Below are 11,916 nucleotides of genomic sequence, written 5' to 3'. Positions count from 1 at the left end.
AGACACATGAACTATTGCGTCAGGTGACACATTTTCAGCAGTAATGATTGTCATTACTGTATAATTTTCATATTTTCATCAGAAATTCCTCATGCAGTGGCGGATGATAAAAGAGATGCAATCAGTTTATAAAAGATTGTTCACAAACATCCTCTGCGTATCTTGGGAGGTAACAGAGGCCAAACACAAACATTTTTAGTCTAGTACTTAGCTAAACTGGACTGGCAATCTACTGGGAACAGGCTGGCAGTCGAATTTTAAGAAACCCGTCCTCTTGAACTTGATGGAACTGAAAGTGAATCAATCATTACCCTGCTTCGTAGCGAAGTACCTCACTGCTGCTGCGGCTGCTGCTGCTGCTGCCAGGGGTCTCTAAAACAGCAGATGAGTCCACATGAGCTAGAGCAGGGTGGGATGGAGTGGAATGGAGAAGCAAGATGATATAAGTTCATGATGAATGCTTGGTTTACTACCACAGACACTCAGTGTTCAGTGTCCAGTGAGGCCCACTCAATCGTGCTGAAGGTACACGACTACTGGGCCCCAAATCTTAATATAAAACTGCACCCTTAATAAAGCTGCAACCTGCATGGTGTTTTCTGAAAGAGATCAAGATTAAGTCACACCAATCTGTTTGTAAAATATATTTTAGTGCATTATCTAGAAACATGTATACTTTACATCACTTATGAGCTAAAATATGTAAAGTACACATTTTATTTATTAATGACCTAAGAACCACCAGCATGGCCCTTTAAATAACAAGGTTCTTTTTCACTGAACCTACAACACACTTCTACTGATTGATGTAGGCATGAAAATGGATGAGATACGTATAGGCATAAAACACAAGCTCTTTTTCTTTCCTTTTTACCATAGTTTTTACCACTCTACCATGCCAGGAGGGAGAATACTGTATTCTCATTGTCTATAGTATTTGTAATATCTAACAGATGTTGTCAGTGGAAAAGAAATCTTTAGTCTTATAACCTGAAAATTACTAAGTTTTTAATCTGTGTCTTGTGTACTTGTTTCAGAAGTTTTTCAATCCATGTATTTATGTGTTGAAAATCAATCTTCCTTATCTTAATACATGATAATATCAAATCATAATAGCTTAGCTGTAGGAAAAAGGTGCTTTCGCTAAGAGAATGAGGTCAGGTTTTTCACACATTTTTCTAACAATTCAGTGTATCTTTGAAAATATAAGAATTAACAAGAAGCAGTACCTCATCTCCAAGCATTATGTTATGTTTAGGATGTAATTTCAGGTTAACTGTAGAGATACTACTCTTTATGAAAACCAGAATAAGAACATCACTCGACGTATTACCCATGATGTTGCTTTTCTACCTGTGCGATATTGCTGTGATAAACATATAAACATCATAATTAGCAAAGAACCTATAAAAAGACACATCAACATCACATCATTTCTGTACAACAATTGGATAATAAAGCATCTGTACAATGTTTAGTCACAGCATTATCACACACATACAAGAACAACTCCATGTTAAAGTTGCAATCCTTTTGTGTTATGGAATAATCATCAAAAATGTTAAAAGAAAAATATTAATCTTGGAGCTCAGTCATCAAAAAGCTACAATCTGCAGCTGACATGGCTCCAAAGAAATCTCAAGCTAGTTTAAAGCTAAATATCCCTATAGCCACAACAGTCCTCAATGGCAAATTAATAGTAAATGTTATATAGATCAAGATCAAGAGAACTGTGGTGCCTATATGGAAGATCACTGGGGTAAAATTTCCAAAAGAATAATGCTATTCTGTCTCAATTTACTATAAAAGCACGAAAGGTAAAAAAATATATATAAGGATTGTACCTTTAAGTGTTCCATTGATAAGACCTATTAGAGGGATATTTCCAGGTTCCACACACTGCAGCACCCACATGACACATGGAACAAGAATCCGCAGTCGTTAATAACATTATTAGACATGGACAGGAACAGTGTGCATTATTATCATGTAACAGTCAAACATTTTAGCAAAAACATTTGTGAGGCAACTTGTAAACATTGCACAGGCAATTTAAAAAATATCATAACTTACAGGATTATGTATAGAACACAAAATATTGAACATTTAACCAACGCATAGCGTTTTAATCCTTTCGCTGTCCACCTGAGCATTCTTGTTGTCCTTGTCAATGAAGTAAAGAATCAAATTCTCTCAACATCACATGCATTAGCAGTAGTGGGCCTTACAGGAAGCTTAACTAACCTGGCAGATCTACACTATGTCACAGAACTTGCATGTGATTGCCAGAGAAATGGTTACTTTATTCAGTGATTTGCACTCGCATTGCTTCAGAGCTGGGGAATCAAACCAAGTTAAATAACCGCATGATGGCAAGAGGGTTGGAATCAAACACATGATGTGAGTGTTCATTTTCACAGTTTCCAGCTTTTACTTATTTACCATTTCCTTTCAAAAAATGGGCATATTTAATATGTTTTTAAGTAGCTTCAGTTCAGTTGCAATGTTTTTACTTTAGCTGTTGTAATCAGATTAATGTAATCTCTTTACATGTAATCCAATTATCCCCCCACACCGCCTGTCAAGTGCTCACCAGTAAAGATAGTAGAAGAAGGAGAGGACAAAAAAGGACAGCTTGCACCAGGCCTCCTTCAGGCAGAACTTGAGTGTGTCACCGTTCATCACGGATGCTGGGTCGTAGAGCAGCTCCTTAGTGTCCGTTGGAGAATGGAAGTACCTACCACAGAGGGCAAAGACCACATCGCGGGTAGTTGACCCGTTCCAGACCCCGGGGGGAGGGGAAAGGAAGGAGGGAGGAAGGCAGGGGAGATGATGGGAGGAAATGGGGAAGGAAATAGTATGGAAAAAATGGCATGATGAGTTAGGTGGACACTATCATGCAGCAGACGTGGGCGAAATAGTAGTTGAATATGTTTGTGGAGATTGACCATTTGCTAAAGCCCTTCCCTGAACAGTGGTTGTCCATAGTTTAGCTTACATAACTAGGCACGAAACGTGTGTCAAGCTTTGGATTTCTCCACATTTTGAAGCAGGGTGCCTATAAGAAATGGATTGAGCAGTGGATCTCCTATAGTTGAAACTGTTAGCATGCTAACAAGCTTACTATCTTCTTTAGTACACTACCATTACTTTCATAGCCAAGTAGCATGTCATTAGTGAAGTATTTTATTTTGTGCCTCTCACTTAAAAAAAAGATCTGCCTGGGACTGATACACTGTGTAGTAGTACTTGGGAGCCAGAATGCTAGTCGTCTGCTAGTGACAGCTGTGACTGTAGCCGACATGCATTTCTAACGTTTTTAGGGGTACATCTACTACTGTTATCACTTTGAATTGCTGTGTGCTATGCTAAAATAGAAAACTTGACAGGTGTATGTGAAGAGAGAAGGGCTTAGCAATGATTCAATCGAGCAATTTGTGTGAATTATCTTGTGGTACAAAATATCAGTTCCACTCAAGATAAACAAAAGTATGATTGAATATTTGAATGGGTATTCAAATATATTTTCACCCAGGTCAGTTATGCAGCTTTGAAGGTATCAAGGCTGGGGTTCATTCTAAGTTTCTAAATCCAGTCAGCTCAGTACAGGAAGTGAATACAACTAAACTGCTGTACATAAAAATCATCCAAACATTTTATCAATAAAACTTTGGAATTAATTTTCAATGAAGCATTTTCCCCCATTTAAAATTAAGACCCTTTATCAGCCGCTGACTGATTTAAACGCTGAGGAGAAAATCCCCCCTGTAATAGAATCTGCATGTGTTTTTGCTCAGCTTTTAGCATAATCAATATTTGTAAACATAAGCAGCTCTCTCTCTCTTGAAGCTGTGTGGAATGAAGATGTGCAATGTCACCAAAACACAAAACCTGCCGCTGATTAATAGCAGGACGGGTTTGGGGAATTGTAAGATGTTTCCTGGAGCTTTTACATCCCAGTGAGACTTATTTCAGCGGGGCTGTTAGATTTATGAAACAGAAAATATGTCATACTAAAAATGAGTACTCAAGGAAAGCCACCATGAGGAAACATGAAGAGGGAATCTCCCCTGCTGCCTGGTGTTTTGAGAGAGGGCTGTTTATGTTCTGATACACAACTGCCTCATTACTTTTTACAGGGGGGACTTTGTCTTTAACCCCAGAGCTGATACAAATGAACAGAATTCTGTAACAATGGTTAACTGTACATTCATGTAACAGACAAGTTGCATTCAGATGGATACTGCTGGTTACTTTTCACTCATTTGAGCCCATCGCAGAGAGTTTCACTCATTTAAACAGTCAAATTATGTTTTTTGAGAGTATGATGGGTAATGCAGTCCAAGCAAGAAGCTGCCATCGATATGCATGTGGTCTGTTCAGTCTTAACACATGTTGACAGATGGTTTATCCACGTCCATACTGTATGTTAATTCATGTATGTCGGCTGTTCATGACTGTGGAATGTTCATACATTTGGCTGTCATGAATTAATTACAATGTACATTCACTAATTCACTTCCGTTAATAGATGACTCATGCATGTATGAAATCTTCAGTAATGCAAGTTGAAAATGCATCTCGATGTATTTTGAGTCCGACAGGAGGGTTTTGTAATGAGTAACTGAATATAACTGCCATGTATTTCTACAAAAGATACATGCACATATGACTGATGATGAGGTAAACAAAGTTAACAACTGACAGTTAACAAGCTACTACACACAATTGGCTGATAAAATGTCAATAATAATAGAAAAAGAACTGTTCACATGATTAATCCACAATTCCCCTGAGCAAAGGTATCAGCCACTTGACAAACACTTCCTGCTTTACCGTACGTCATAGACATATGAAGATGCTCAGTGTTGAGAAATCCCTCACACTATGCTCACACACACACACGCACGCACACCAAACGCACACACGCAGACTTTGAAAAGGATTCAGCTGGCAACCAAATCAGTCTAAGAAAGTACAGCACTACATGGCCAGCACTTCATGGAATTTCCCTCTTCGCCCCCACATTCACATATTGTGAGAGCTTTCTGTCTGGCATAAACTTATATTTTTATTTCTTAATAAACAATGCACCATGAATGGACCAGCTACTTATATCCTCACAGACCTTAAGGTTTCTCTACTGACGCCAGGAACATACACACGCGTATGCCCATGTGTACATTGAAACAGTACACAGTTGATGTAGCCATTCAAGAACCTGTTCTAACGTGTTTCCAATGAAAGAGATTGGGACAAAATCCACAGTTTTCCTCCTAAGAGGGACATTTCTACTAAAAATGCTGTAACTTTGCAAGACACCCTCATTATTTCACAAACCTAGAGAGATGAAGCCTTACTTTTACATCAGACAGGCACAAAATGTGGAATACATTTATACACGGGATGAAAACTGTCCCCGATCAGTTATAGTGGATATAATTTCCTGTATAAACAGCAGGAATGATTACAGCAAGCGAAGCAGACTTAAAACACAGTGAACCTGTCCCTTAAGTAGAGGCATCCTGACACAGCTGTACATACTCCACCATGTACTCTGACTCCAACATCTACGGTTACACCCCTGTACTTTTCCCATGTTTGCCTGACAATCTCCACTACCATCTAATTAAAGGGTCAGGTCACCCAAATAAACACACATACTGTATCTCTTAATGCAGATGTTTTTGATTTCATGTAATAAGGTTGAGATATCCATCCCTTGACATTCATAATGCCACTGTAGGTAAATAGGCCTAATTAATTTTTGATAAATCACATTCAGCAGCAACACGTCTTTCCTGAAATAATGTCCCAGTTACTCTGAACCAGTCAGACATTGTAGGCCCCCACTTAAACTCAAACTGAGACATCGACTATGTTCCCATAATCTGTGTGCTTTGGGGGATTTAAAAATGAAGTATAATGTCGCCTTGGACTCAGTGAGTTATGCTTTGCTCTGTATTTGTTTTCATTTTGGCAAACTGGCACCATTGAATGTATGCCAAATTAGCTGTTAGTAGTTCCTGTTTGCATTAATGAAGGACGAACACACAACTATTACTGAATTACTTTGATACTGAAGAAAACCAAAAAAAAAAGATGATTCTTAGGCAAGGTTTGGAGTTATAAGTGCTGTCTTTTTTATGATTTATAAGCAGGAGTAATGATATCTTTGGGTAATATGTAACTGTAAAAAATATGTGTATCATGTCTTTGTGTTCAGAGTTGACTGAGATATGACTCAGACAAAGGATGGATTTTGATGTAAATTGCAGCAAACTGGCGCTAAGGCTTTTAGCTTTATTTCCTCCACGAACAGCGTGTCACAGCCACTGCTAATGCACCTCGGACAGTGTTGGTGATTCAGCCGATTCAGAGGTCAAAACCAAAATCATTAGCTTCCTGTTGTTATTAGAACAGCAAAATGCACAGTAATGGCATTTCAACTCTACTGAACAATGATCAGACCTTAATCTGAACTTTTTAGTGGAACTACTTTGTAATGAACAAATGTTTGCTATGAAAGCAGTGAACTTTCCAGAGTAACCGGCACAAAGTTTCTGGAAAGACATATCCAAAGTTAATTTTTCAAATACTTCAAGCACCACACAAAGGTCGAGAGCTCAAACTATAACTCGACTATAACTTAAAAGGGAATTCAGTTTTTTTCTAGGGCTCTAAACTTACATGTTTTGTTGTGTAAATGATTCATTACCAAAATTTTTGGATTGGTCCAGTAGATCACCTCAGCTGGCAGCTGCGACACGGCTGTAAAAGCTGCAATGTAATCCTTTGGGGCAACTCCACTAAAAGTGCTTGTTTTGGTCACTGACAGGCTATTTGAAGTGTCTGACAACATTACGGAAATGACTCCTACTTAGATAGCCCTTTGTTGTTTAAGAGTAAGATCGTCTTGTTTAACCAGAAACACAAGTTTTGCCAAAGGAGAAGTCTGACTCTGAAATCTGTGAGTTGCTGAGGGAGGACGACTGTGGAAATGTGAACTTGAGTTGGAAAGCTGACTTTGGAGAAACTGTCAGCAAGACTTGGGCGAGACTTGTGTTTCTTGTAACAAAAAGGATCTTATCATTTCACAAAATGGTCTCTCTCCACAACAGTCTTTTCCGTAACATTGTCAGCCTTTAAGAGAGTCCTTAATTGGAAAGTACTGGTGTTCCTGGATACAAGACATCCTTCAATACAAGTTATATTGACAAACTGCTGAGGCTGCTAGCAAAGTTGTCAATGTGGTCTTAATGCAGCCTCCCGGCCATGGATGTAACACATCCATTCACACACATATACACACACACCAATCCATGTATATTGCTCTGATCACATACTGTATGTATCCATGAAGTATGTGTTTAAATAGCTCACCATCAATGTCTCCCTCCCTCCCTCCCTCTCCTCTGAATCACCTTGTCAATATTAGATCTCTCTCCTATCACTCATTGGCTTTTTCTCTTGCCTCACCGTCCTGCCTCCTGCTACTTTCTCCTTCATTTTCCACCCTCCTCCATCTCTGTCTCACCCTCTATCTCTTCCTTTCCTTGTCTTCTCATCTCTCAGCTGTGCAGGAAGCAGCATCTGTAGCCGGTGGGCATCTGGCACAGTCTCCAATTAATGAGACAGCAAGATGTTTTTCCTCCTCTCCTCTCCTCTCCTCTCCTCTCCTCTCCTCTCCTCTCCTCTCCTCTCCTCTCCTCTCCTCTCACTTTCACCAACTGAGCACATGAGCTTAAACCAATCAGGCTGCCAGCAGTCTACGTCTAACCTGCACCGGCGGGAAGAACAACAACAAAGACAGAAACACACAAAGAAGGAGCAGCGTAAGGAAATCTGAAGATCTCTGACTGGTGACCTATTTTTCAGAGGCTCGAGACTGATATACTTGCTTTGAACTATTCATTTATTACACTTATTTCTCTGTTCCATAGAGCTCCATTGTTCCACACTGTTGCACTAGGTGACATGTTCGTTTATTGCCATGAACACACACCAGTGTAGATTATTTTGACTCAGTCCAACAAACACAGTTCTACTGCTATAACTGTTCATTAGTGAACCAAATGTGTGTTAGAAGAGTTCCCCAGCAAATGTACTAGTTCCTCTTGTTTGAGTAATGTTTGCTGAAAACTAGACTGAACAGCTGTTTTAGTAAATTATTTAGACTTCAACAAAACAAACTATATATTTGTGAGTCTGCCGTCAGTGGGAAACAACAGGCTCGGGGCCGAGATCCACAGACGAGGTAGAAAACAGTGTTCATATTGTAAATATTATGTATATACGAGTCAACTCTATTTCTTATCTTCTTATTATATTGTTTATTTTTTACTTTTTTATTATTGTTTATTGTAATAACTGTCCTTTGGCTGCTGTGACAAAGAAATTTCCCCATTGCGGGACAAATAAAGGAATTCTGATTCTGATTCTGATTCTGATTCTGAAAAGTGGAGTAACCTCCATGAGATTCTACATATTTACTTATGTTGTCAAGGAAGATACTAAACTGTGCCGATGGGGGAAGATTCAGCCCAACTCCAACTTAGTGAAGATACTTTTTAACATGAACAATGTCATAAATACAACATAATGCACAATATTGTCATATGCAGTTGTTTTTAAATGGGGATGTGTTGAGAATATTCACTGATGGTCTTTCTAAACCTGCTCTTAATTCAAATTATAAATGCAAGTCCATAAACTAATCTAATCTAACTAAGCTTAAATGAGAAGGCTTTTTTTCATATTGCCATCAAATCCCATTATAAGACCGAAATAAACAATACTTTTTTCCACACTTCCCTACCTTGTCTGTGGCTGTCAGCCCCAAACCCATTTGTTCCTACTAAAGACAATATCTTTACTAAAGTGTCACAAATACAAGGTTCCATTTGTGGAGTAAAAGCACAGTAATTACCTAAAACAGCTGGGCGTTGTAGTTTTTGACAACTGTTCCTCAAACAGACACGCACTGTGCATTAAGACACATTTGTCACAACAGAGATTATTTACAGCAGCAGAACAGTGTTCTCACATTCTCAGTCCCAATTTATCAAATACAGCAGCTTGGTCAGTGGCCTTAAGCTTGAAACTATGACGCTCTACCTCTCCCTCGAGTGTCAGTGTTGCATGTAAAGAGCACTGCGGTCAAGTTATGCACAAAAACTACTTGCAACGTCGGGTTAGAATTTGAAAATAAAGATTGCTGACAAACATTTCACATATTCTGACATTTTACGAGTTTTGGAGTGTTATTACACATTACTGTGACCGTTGTCAAATAACAAGGTTTGGTTTGGTTTAGGCACAACAACCTCTTGGTTTAGACAACAAAACTACTTGGTAAAGTTTCGGAAAATATTCCACTTTGTGTTAAAAGTCAGTCAGTCACATCACTTACCCAACATAATTTACGTTAAATTAACTTAATTATGCAACATAATCTAAAAACCCCAGAATGCCCATCCAAGCACCCCCTGACACAAACCTCTCCTGTGCTTTATACTACTTCAGCAGAGGGGGGCTTCCAGGAATGACACTAGCAGATAAAGTACTACATCAGAATTAGAAAAGTAGGGCAACTGACCAGGCTGCTGTATTTGACTTGTTGGGTTTGAGAACATGCTAGAAAAACTTGTACTATCCATGAAACCCAATCGAAAGACAAGGAAGTCAACATTGGACCATTCAGCGAAACACTGTCTTACAATTCTTAATTCCTAGACAAAAAAATGCATTGCAATCATGGCATGGTTATGAAAAGTCCAAGAGGCAATGACCCTTCATGGCATATACATAAAGGTTAAGGTTAGTCAACTACATGACTCTGTTAAGGTTATGGAAAGATTGTGTTAGGTTAATGATGAACATTAGTTGCAGGACAAGATGCAAACTCTGATCTCCAGCATAAAAGCAAGATTCGCTTCACAGCGCTCCACCACCCGGTCCTTCACACTGCTACTACCTTGCTACATTACATGGAGGCACACTATTTCCTGTGCATTGGCACTGAACACCGGCACTGAATGTAAATAGCATGCTTCAGAATTGTTCAATACGGACATAATTCCTTGGAACACACAGCCACTTGGCAAAAAGGCGGTTTATCATAAGCCCTATTGTTATCTTCAGTCCAGGATCACACACACACACGCACACACACACCCACGCGCACACATGCACACACATTGATTGGATAGTCACCTCCAAGTGTTGTAGAAGAGCAGGGGGATGTTGAGGCCCACAGTCAGCCACTCCTGGGCACACAGGAACATGATACAGAAGAGCCCATGGATGGAGTATTCTGGTAGCACCAACTGGAGAGAGACAGAAGCAGGAGGAAGAGGAGGGTGAGTCAGAGAAGAGAGGCTGAGCAAAGGGCGATCGATTATCCACAGTTAAATCACTGATGGAGCTTTAATGCCAAGAAGCAGAGAGTCAGGCACCAGCACTTGAGTTCCTCTCTTTCTTACTCTACTCCTTTACTGCATTGCTGATGATTACTACATGCAAATAGAGCTTGAATGACATTTGTTCTTATATAAGAGCTGCATGAATGAACCCACTATATTTAACCAAAGGGCAGTTGGGTAGCAGATGCCACATTATCATTTTAATGCCCACAGGTGTAAGAAAACACCTCAGGTATCATCATTAGCATTCAAATCCTTAGCCTAGCCTATATTTAGCCGCCGCAGATCTGTCTATCTGCGAGCATTCCAAATGGCTAAATGCCCCCATCTAGATTATGGAGAGCTTAGCTTCACAATGGGCAGCACACACTGATGGCAGGGCTCCATCATTATCATAATAACTGGAGGGCTCGGCCCGCCGAATGCAGGAAGCAAGACAACCGCCTGGCAAACCGCAAGGGTGAGAATATGTGTGAGAGTCCTCGGCACCGATCCTCCACCAGTCCCATCTCCCCCTTAAGCAACAAGGCCCGCTTTTGTTCTCCCAAATAAAAAAGTTGAGGGAAGTTAAAAGGAGCTTATATTGGAACAGTTTTATAATGATCCATAACAGAAAGTTGGGATTTCATACACTTGCAGTCCATTTGGGTAATTTAAAGCTAGGCTGCACAACATGTTACAAAAGTAGGCTTAGATACACAGCCAACTGAAATACACTTTGAAGAGAATGAATGTAGCCAAAAGCATGTTCTCCTTACTTAAACAACTTCTTGTGTTTTCTGCATTCATCATTGACTGTGATTTCAACTTTTCTCTTTCAAAAAGTGTTAAGAAAATGAAGTTCTGGTGGAGGATTATCCAAAATGATACAGTGACAAAGAGCTGCTCAGCCGTTACACTTGCCCAGACTGTGGCGTGCTCTTATCTGATACTCGGTCACACAGCTACACAAATTGGTGAAATGAATACACCTTTGGGTTTGGACGCCACAGCTTTTTCTGCATCGACCAGGCCCCCCAGAACAGCATTAGGCTTGAAGCCAATTAGACATAGTTGCCAAACCATAATAACAACGTCATGTGATGCACACTGGCCCGAAAATACTTTTTCCATTAAGTTTACATTGTAAAAGAAGCAGCTGGCTCTTTAGTGGCTCCCTTATGTTCGCCAGCTAGTTGCTAACTTAATCTGCTCTTTGGTGTAGTGAACAGTGGTTTTATCAGAGCCTTTTTTTGGTGAAGTTTCCTGTTGCTGCTGTAATCAAGGTTGACTAGAGCAGTGAAAAAGAACCAAAACAATAAAAGCTGCGGTACACAAAACTAAAACACGGACTGAAAGATGGTGAAAGGCCCATAAAACTGTGGTGAGGTGATAATTCTTTGTGGATATGTCTCTAGCAGTGTCATTGGACATAACCATATGATCCATTGTTAGAATATGAATTAGTGCAGTTTTAAATCCCATGTCATTATTATTCTATTCAAAATAAGTG

General features: G+C 39.6%; 1 protein-coding gene across 1 annotated transcript in view; it reads right to left on the bottom strand.

The window, feature by feature from the left end:
• Nucleotides 1-1,871: 1,871 nt before the first annotated feature.
• cnih3 (cornichon family AMPA receptor auxiliary protein 3) overlaps nucleotides 1,872-11,916 on the bottom strand; it is an 84,529-nt gene continuing 74,484 nt past the window's right edge. Inside the window, exons 4-7 of the mRNA XM_073493327.1 lie at nucleotides 10,216-10,328; nucleotides 8,677-8,679; nucleotides 2,594-2,737; nucleotides 1,872-1,899 (exon numbers count right to left, since the gene is read on the bottom strand). Of these exons, the coding sequence (XP_073349428.1) occupies nucleotides 1,872-1,899; nucleotides 2,594-2,737; nucleotides 8,677-8,679; nucleotides 10,216-10,328 (288 nt within the window). The remainder of the gene's footprint in view (nucleotides 1,900-2,593; nucleotides 2,738-8,676; nucleotides 8,680-10,215; nucleotides 10,329-11,916) is intronic.

Source organism: Pagrus major, chromosome 22 (genome assembly GCF_040436345.1).
Source record: "Pagrus major chromosome 22, Pma_NU_1.0".
Classification (NCBI taxonomy): Eukaryota; Metazoa; Chordata; class Actinopteri; order Spariformes; family Sparidae; genus Pagrus; species Pagrus major.
This window is presented reverse-complemented; position numbering and strand designations above follow the sequence as displayed.